Source organism: Grammomys surdaster, unplaced genomic scaffold (genome assembly GCF_004785775.1).
Source record: "Grammomys surdaster isolate TR1022 unplaced genomic scaffold, NIH_TR_1.0 317453, whole genome shotgun sequence".
Classification (NCBI taxonomy): Eukaryota; Metazoa; Chordata; class Mammalia; order Rodentia; family Muridae; genus Grammomys; species Grammomys surdaster.
The window spans coordinates 1-9,365 of NW_021626770.1; the positions used below are offsets into that span (position 1 = coordinate 1).

Here is a 9,365-nt window from a genome sequence, read left to right on the forward strand (position 1 = left end):
AGGGTGGCCTTGAACTCACAGAGATCCACCTGCACCCAGCCTCTTTACTTATTCTTAACAGGGTATTTTAGCTCGTTTGTAATGATTTGGGACATACCTGATAACTATGCTCATGGTTTTTATATCTTGTATAATAGTGCATAAATCTGTCAAGTTCCTGAAACCGTTTATGTTTCTTCTCAGCCTAGGAAACAAAAGTACATAAATGACTTTTATTGAAACTATTCTTAAAATTGGTTTGAGAGGGATTAATGTTTCATTAGTATTGAGTAGCAATGCATGCAGATGTATTTATTATTTTGTTGCTAGAATATAATAATCAATGCATCTTAAAGTTGTCTGTATCCTCTGTGATAAAACAATGAACCCCTGACTCTACATCTCCAATTTTGATTGTATGGCTTACAACTATAGATAGATTTGTATCCCTTCAAAATTCACATTGAAGCCCTAACCCAAAATGTGACTTGCATCTGGAGTCAGGACCTATGAGGAGGTGACAGGTTAAGTGCGGCCATTATTATAGAGCTATCCTAATGGAAACGGACACCATAGATTTCTTGTTCTATTTCCCAGCCATCATGACAGAGACCAGAAAGTAGGGGCCTGCTGGCAAGCCGAGACGAGCATCCTCACCAAGAAAAAGTCAGGTGGAACTTTTCTTAGACTTCATAGTCACCACAATGGAGAGAGACTGAAGAGCTGGCTGGCTCAGTGCTTAAGAGCAGTGGCTGCTCTTCCAGAGGACCTGTGTGTGATTCTCAGCACCCATATGGTGGCTCACAACCACCTGTAACTACAGTTTCAGGGGATTTAATACCCTGACCATGGACACTATGTATATGTACACATAGATACACATGCAGGCAAACCACCCATACATAAAATAAAAAATTAAAAAAAAATTATCTAGGCTATAGTAGACAAGCAAAGTAAGACAACTGAGGGGATTGGAGAGAGAGCTCAGTGATTAAGAGCACTGCCTACTTTTCCAGAGGATCCTGGTTCAACTCCCAGCACACAAATGGCAGCTTACAACTACAGCTTACAGTCCTAAGTGATCCAACACTGTCTTCCAATCTCTGTGAGCACCATGCAGGCATAAACATGGTATATAGACATATATGCAGGCAACAACCACACACATATATACTATATTATACTGTATTGCTGATATTATACTAAAACTGATTTTAAATCTTTACAAAGGCAGGCTGGAATTAGATATTTTTCATATTTTCATCAAAAAAAAAAAAGAAAAAATCAAAAGAAAAAAGCTCCCAATTTTATTTTATTTTATTTTTTGCTTAAAGGGCACTCTAAAGTGTATTCAATGTAATGCCCCATCACAATGAAGACATGTAAACCTCTCCCACAGTAGCTTGGAATACACAACTTAGGCAGGCGTTACCTCCACAGTCATCTCCTTGGATTGCTCCTCGACATGCTGGATGACTTCATAGCGAGTACACCTGTAATAACCTCCAGTGGAAGAACTATGTTTTTTCCATTCTTCTAGGCAAATCCAGCAAAAGTCATACTTGCACTTTAAAAGGAAACATATGTAGATATCCCCATATATTAACTAAAAATTCACTCATTAAGTAGACCATAATTAGAAGACAATTGTACAATTATAAAATGAAAATTCATCTTTTTAGGCTTATGGGTTCTGTATCAAAAAGATCTTCGAAGTCTACACTCTTCTGATACGTTTCTCAGTACTTTGGGTTCTGGTTCATTCATTTATTTATTTTTAAACATTTAAATCTTGGGTCTATCTTCTGTAATATGACCTTAACTTTAGAGCTGTCTAGTTATCACGATACCATGTACTGAATACTTCATGTTTCCCCGCTGGTTATATATCTGGTCATACACTGCCATCACCACACGTTAAATCCCCTTGTATACATCTATTTCCTAGGCTGCTTTCTATTCTGTTCATACTCTGTGTACTCCCATGCCAGTACCATACATAGTGCTTCAAGTATTGAGGTTTCATGGCATACATCTTACAAGGCTAGCTCCCCTGCTATCTTTGTTTTTCAGCATTTTCCTAATTAAATTTGCTTTGATTTACCATATGAGCATCTGAACGAAGTTTCCTGGATGCAGAAAGACAATCTGCTGGCATTTTTCTTTGCTATCTTTTTTGTCTTAAAGAGGATTTGAAATGATTTTCAACAAAAGTCTTGCATATTCCTAAATCTTATTTTAGATTCAGAAGGTCTATCTATTTCATCTAGATGTTGTCAGGAGACATGAGAATTCTTATTTTCTGCAAGTTAATTTTGTATTTTTGCTACTAAGCTGAATTTATATCGCTAGTAGTAGTATATTTCTAGGTATGTAATCATGCCTTCTGTAAGTGTGATAGGTCTGTTTTGTTTTTGAGACAGGGTCTTGCTACATAGCTCAGGCTAGCTTTGCATTCATGACCCTTCTGCCTCAGCATGTAACATGCTAGGATTACAGGTGTGTACCACTACATGCAGCTTGAAAATACAGTCATATTATTACTGTAGTTTCAGTTTTGTATGCTCATTTCTTGTTCCCAATTATTTCTAGTTTCTATATTAAATAGTCTGATTCTTTAATCCTCTGTTCCCCTTTTATCGTATATCTGAAATCCTTCATTATGTTAGCTTAGTGGTTTAAATTAGCTTTCTTTCAAAACCTAAGATTTCTTGCTACATTGGTTATTTCTTTTTTGTTGTTCTTTTCCCCTCAACTCCTGACAGGGTATCTCTGTGTATCCCTGGCTGTCTGGGAACCCACTATGTAGACCAGGCTGGCCTCGAACTCAAAGATCTATCTGCTTCTGCCTCATAAGTGCTGGGATTACTGAAACTAATAGAAGAGAAGGTGGGGAAAAGCCTCGAATACTTGGGCACAGGGGAAAAGTTCCTGAACAGAACTCCAATGGCATATGCTCTAAGATCGAGAATTGACAAATGGGACTTCATAAAATTGCAAAGTTTCTGTAAGGCAAAGGACACTGTCAATAGGACAAAACGACAACCAACAAATTGGGAAAAGATCTTTACCAATCCTTCATCTGATAGAGGGCTAATATCCAATATATACAAAGAACTCAAGAAATTAGACTCCAGGCAACCAAATTACCCTATTAAAAAATGGGGTATAGAGCTTAACAAAGAATTTTCAACAGAAGAAACTCGAATGGCCGAGAAGCACCTAAAGAAATGCTCGGCATCCTTAGTCGTCAGGGAAATGCAAATCAAAACAACCCTGAGATTCCATCTCACACCAGTCAGAATGGCTAAGATTAAAAACTCAGGTGATAGTAGATGCTGGCGAGGGTGTGGAGAAAGAGGAACACTCCTCCATTGTTGGTGGGACTGCAAGATGGTGCAATCACTTTGGAAATCAGTCTGGCGGTTCCTCAGAAAATTGGACATAGCATTACCCGAGGATCCAGCTATACCACTCCTAGGCATATACCCAGAAGATGCTCGAACATATAATAAGGACATATGCTCAACTATGTTCATAGCAGCCTTATTTATAATAGCCAGGAGCTGGAAAGAACCCAGATGTCCTTCAACTGAGGAATGGATTCAAAAAATGTGGTATATTTACACAATGGAGTATTACTCAGCTATTAAAAACAATGAATTCGAGAGGTTCCTAGGTAAATGGATGGAACTAGAAATTATCATCCTGAGTGAGGTAAGCCAATCACAAAAGAAGACACATGGTATTCACTCACTGATTATTGGATATTAGCCTAGAACCTTGAAATGCCCAAGATGCAACTCACAGGCCACATGAAGCCCATAAAGAAGGAAGACCAAGTGAGGGTGATTCGGTCCTTCTTAGAAGGAGCAACAAAATACTCAAGGGAGCAAATATGGAGACAAAGTGAGGGACAGAAACTGAAGGAGGGGCCGTCTCAAGACCACTCCACCTGAGTATCTATCCCATGTGCAATCACCAAAGGTAGATGCTGATGTGGAAGACAGGAAGTGCATGCTGATAAGAGCCTGATATGGATATCTCCTCAGAGGCCTTCAAGAGTCAGACATATTCAGAGGCAGATACTCACAACTAGCCATTGAACTGATCATGGGGTTCTCAATAGAGGAGTTAGAGTGAAGACTGAAGGAGCTGAAAGGGTTTGTGGCACCATGAGGAGAGCAACAATACCAACCAACCACAGCTCCCAGGGTCTAAACCACCAGCCTGGGAGCACTTAGGGGGGAATCCAGGGCTTCAGCTGAATATGTAAAAGTGGAGGGCCCTGCTGGGCATAGGTGGAAGAAGAGAACCTTGACCTCATGAAGGCTGGATGCCCCAGGGGGTGGGAATTTTGAGGGTGGGGAGGTGGGAGTGGGGGGGTGTAGATAGAGGTTACATCCACAGAGAAGAAGGAGGAGGGGCGAGGGGATTGGGGGTTCCGAGGGGGTGGTGGGGGATGGGGTAAGGGGACAACATAGGAAATGTAAATAAATCATCCAATAAAAAAAAAAATCATTACTTTTAAAAACTATTTTCTGCCTTAAAAATGTTCTCATGGGAAAGGAGATGAGGGAAGGGGAACTGGGAGGAGAAGGGGCCAGATATTTGGATATAAAGCGAATAAATAAATAAATTAATGAAAAAATTGTTCTTACTGGTGTTTGTTAATTTATTTATTTTTTTAAAAAACTGAACCATATTCGCAATTTAATGTTTATTTTGTATTATTTTAAATGAGCATTATTTCTGCATAGTTTTAGCTGTAGCACTCAGGTTCTAATAAAGTAGTATTTTCACTTATAAATTCTATAATTTCTTGAGTTATTTGAAAGACTAAAAATTTCCATGGCATTTTAATAACTTCATTATTAATTTCTAACTTATTCTTTATGACCAAGAATATTACTTGTACTAATTTTTTATTTTGATTATAATAAACATTTAAAATTATTGATTTAACAGCCAATACTTAAAGATTATGTTTTTCTCTGATGAACTCTCAGGGAAGGCCCTGTTGCATAGGCACTTAAAAGATGACACTGTTAATATTTTTAGGAAATAATTTGAATATATATATGTATATATATATATATGTGTGTATGATCAGTAACTGTTACTTTTACATAGTTTCTATTTCTTCACTACTTTTTGTATTCATTTATCATTTAACACACACTTATTCAATAAATTGGACTTGTTTCAAAGTTCTACACAAAGTCTTTTCCTGGTTGACAAAAGCAAACTTTGTGACTGCTTTGATACAGATTCCCTGCCATGTGGCTTTATTGATTTTTCAAAATTAGTGGGAAAATTTCTAAATTCTAAATAAATTAACTAGATATTAGCAACCACAGTAGAAAAATACAATATAGAACTTTATTAATACTTTTTATTTTTTAAGTTTTAACACAAGTTTTCCATGGTGACAGATGAAGGACATTTCTATATTTAAAATATTAAAATGTAATTTAAAATATTTAAAAATGAAAGATTTGCACCCCAAGTGAGGTAACCCAGACACAGAAAGGCGAACATGGTATGTATTCATTTATAAGTGGACATTAGCGGTTAGTAAAGGGATCACACTACAGTCCACAGACCCGGAGAGGCTATAACAAGGAGGGCTCTAGAGGGGAACTCATGATTCTCCCTGGGAAAGGGAAATTAAATAGACTTTGTGGCTATTCTGGGGACAGGTAGGGATGGGACAGGAGAAATCGGGTTGGGGGGAGGATGGCGGGAGAAATTATAGGGAGAGATGACCAGAATTTGAGTGGAATATAGGGGGCCATGTGGAAACCTAATGCACTGGAAATTCTCTAGAACCTATGAGGGTGACCATAGTGAGGACTTGTAGTAACGGAGGACATGGAGCCAGACCGGTGATCTCCTAGGTTTCCAGTAGTGAGACCAGGACACCAACCTAGCCACAAAAACTTGGACTTATAATCTGTCCCAGCTGCAAGATATGCTGGGGCGATGGTTGCACAGAACTTGTGAGAGTGGCCAAGCAATGACTCATCTGACTTGAGGTTTATGCCATGGGAAGGATCCCATGCTCAACACTGTCTAGATGGCCAGGACCTGGAGACTGGGTACCTCAGAGACCTAGGGTAGAACCAAACAGGACTGCGCTCCCCTCTCCTCAAAAGAAATCAATGAAATGATTCCTAATGATAATCTGCTACACTCACAGATCAATGCCTAGCCTAATCATTATCAGTGAGGCTTCATCTGTCAGGTGATGGGAGCAGAGATCCACAGCCAAACATCAGGTAGAGAGAGAGACAAAATTGGAGATCTCCATTAGGTCCTTCTCCCTAGAGCTCATCGATTCCTTCAGAAGAGGGAGAGGAAGGGACTGTAGGAGTCAGAAAGGTCAAGGAAACCAGGAGAACACAGCCCACTCAATCAACTAAGCAGGGCTCATAGGGGCTCACAGAGACTGAAGCAGCAAGCACAGAGCAGGCATGGGTCTGCACACCAGGTCCTCTGCATACATGCTGTGGTTATTTAACTTGGGTTTTTTTGTGGGACATCTAACAGTAGGAGATGGGGTGTCTGACTCTTTTGCCTGCTCTTGGGACTTTTCTTCCTACTGAGAGTTGCTCTGTCTAGCCTTGGTATGAGGGTTTGTACCTAGTCTTATTGCATCTTGATATGCCATGTTTGTGGTTTGGTCGATATCCCTGGGAGGCCTGCTCTTTCCTGAAGGGAAATGGAGGAGAAGTGGATTGGAGGTGGCGGGGGCAGGGTGAGGTGGGGTGGGGGAGGATGTTGGGGGTGTGTGTGCAGGACTGGAGTGAGTAGAGGCTTTGGTTGGGATGTATTGTATGAGAGAACAATAAACAAAAAAGAGAGATTTTATTTATTTAAATGTGTATATGTGTCTCTGTTAGCATGCACATGTATGTGTGCTTGGGTGCCCAGGCCTGTACAGATGCCAGAAGATGTTGGAACCCTTGGAGCTGGAGTTACAAGCATTTGCAAGATTCCTGGCTTGCTACATGGGTACAGGGATCTGAAGTCCAGTCCTCATGATTGTACACCAAACACTCTTAATTTCTGGCCCATCTTGCTATTCCCCCTAATATTGAATATTATACCTCAAGAAACATTGGATGGTGACAGGTGCCGAATAGCATCTGGCCAGGAGGTCCCCTTGGCCACTAGACAGGGTTAGGGTGTTCCTGGGGGCTCAGGAGAGGGAGCTGGTGATCCTCCGGCTGAGAGCCTCCAGCTCTTTCTTTTCCCACTAGGGGCCAAAGCAACTAGGGACTCAGAAGTCCAAGCAGGGGTAAGAGGAGGACCTAGAGTGGAAGGAGGAGCTAGAGGATAAAAGGGATGGAGTGGGATGGGGTGGGTGAGGTTATGATACAGCAGTCTCATTAAAAATGTAAAACAAATTAAAAATTTTCTGAAGGGAAATAAAAAGTGTTTTTTTTTTAAATAAATTGGTTTATTTTCAGATGAACAAACATGCCATTATTTTAAAATTCAAACAAGTTGGATTTCAGACAATGCAAACTGTCTGTTATAATCCACACTGAACCATCAATGGCCCAGACAGATTATGAAGTTGTTCAGACTATAGCATGGATTCAACTTTCCATGGCACCTTCTATTTACATACTTGAATTCTCTAATAGGATTCCACTATGCATGAGGTTATCGTCCAGGTAAGTTTTCTAAGTCAAAATAAGAATACCACTTTTGATTTTCTTTTCTTTTTTTTTTGTTTTTCTTTCCTATTTGGAGACAGTCTCACTGTGTAACTCTAACTGGTCTAGAGCTTGCTATGTAGACCAGGCTGGTCTCACAGATGACCTGCCTCTGCCTATAGAGTGCTGGGATTAAAGCCATGCACTACCATGGCTTTATAAACTACTCAGTTTATATTTTCCATCTCAATAATTAAAATAGTACATAAAATAAGGTTCTTACATTTACAGATCTTGTAAATAAATGTTTGTCTTAAATCCCAGAGAATCTCAAGACACAGCTGTTTAAAGGTACCTCTGTATGATCAGTTTGATTACTTCATGAAAACATCCTTCCAGTATTTATCCGTATTTATCAGGTACTCACTACTGTGCTGGGAAGGACAGAAAAGTAAGGCTGGTGTCTACCCCAACAGTCAGCTATTGATCGCTTATGGTCAATATATACTTCTCTGCACATTTAGGAAATCTACATCACATTTTCTAAGAACAAAACCAAACACGGATTTGGAAACAGAACAGCATGAGACCATATTTAGAGAAAATAATTTTGTCCAGTTCTTAGCTGAACTAAAATTGGGTAATTTTCTCAGAAACAAACAGCAGGCCTTTTCCTTTTGCCCCTCACGGATTCAATGCTGCCTCAAGAAGCCCATTTTACTATAATATAAATGTGTGAGATAATTTTGTAACTTCCATTCTTTTGCAAGTTAAGATTCAATGAGCATTGGCTCAAGGTGAAAAAAATCAAATATTTTTAGAGTATATATTTTATTAGTCTTAACTATTTTAATTTCTTTCACTTTCTAAATGAGAAAATGTATATTGTCTTAATATTTTAAAACATCATTTAAAAACCTAGATGGTGCTTTTAATAAAGGAAAAAATGAGAGTATTACTACAGTTTTCAAACAAAACACTGAAATAGAGGCATGAATTATAGTATTAACCTTATTCCAAGATTGTTAAAAACGTAGGTAACTTCATTTCTGCAATGAAATCAGGAGAGCACAGACTTCTTTTCAATCCTTTAAAGGTTTCAGCTAAGTGGATCTCTTAAGGCATTTTATGTTTTCAATGTAGTAAAGAACTGAATTCTTTATTTAGTTGATGAATTTATTAGCAGAACACCATCTTGCTCTGTAGCACAAACTAAATTAAGACTTTAAGGACAAAGCATGGAGATGTGTGTCACCATCTTACCTTGGCACACTGCATGTGATTGCAGCCCTCGTTCTTCTGTATTGGAGACTTACAGTTCGCACAAGGCTTGGAGTTAGTTAACAGCCAGAGACAATTGGCAGCGTCCTCATAGGCTTCACTGACTCCAACAACTTTGAGATATTGAGCACAAACATAATACACGGTTAAGCACACAACTCCACAGAGTGGGAACTAGGCATTTCTTTGCAGGCTCTCTCCATGGTACTTATGTGTTTGTTTTTCCTATCAGTGTCTAGGGTAAGATTTTAAAACTTCTCCATTTTCAATACTATAGAAAGTTCTGTTCCAACATTTTTAGAAAATATATTTGAAAAGAAATTCCTCTATAAATCTACACAAATAAAAATGGGAAAGAAGCAAAGGCTTTTTCTTTTTTTGAAGAGAATGTGCTTTGTTTAAAGTAATTATTCAAGAAAATTATAGAAAGAGTGGTTA

At 38.8% G+C, this 9,365-nt stretch overlaps 1 protein-coding gene across 1 annotated transcript; it reads right to left on the reverse strand.

Moving 5' to 3' along the window:
- Window positions 1–40: 40 nt before the first annotated feature.
- Window positions 41–9,040, reverse strand: LOC114616346 (ankyrin repeat and IBR domain-containing protein 1-like; the record flags this gene model as incomplete). Its single annotated transcript, XM_028761831.1, has 3 exons — window positions 41–184; window positions 1,412–1,546; window positions 8,910–9,040. Coding segments are annotated over 3 exons (383 nt in total), but the record flags the coding sequence as incomplete, so codon positions are not given.
- Between the last annotated feature and the right edge of the window lie 325 nt (window positions 9,041–9,365).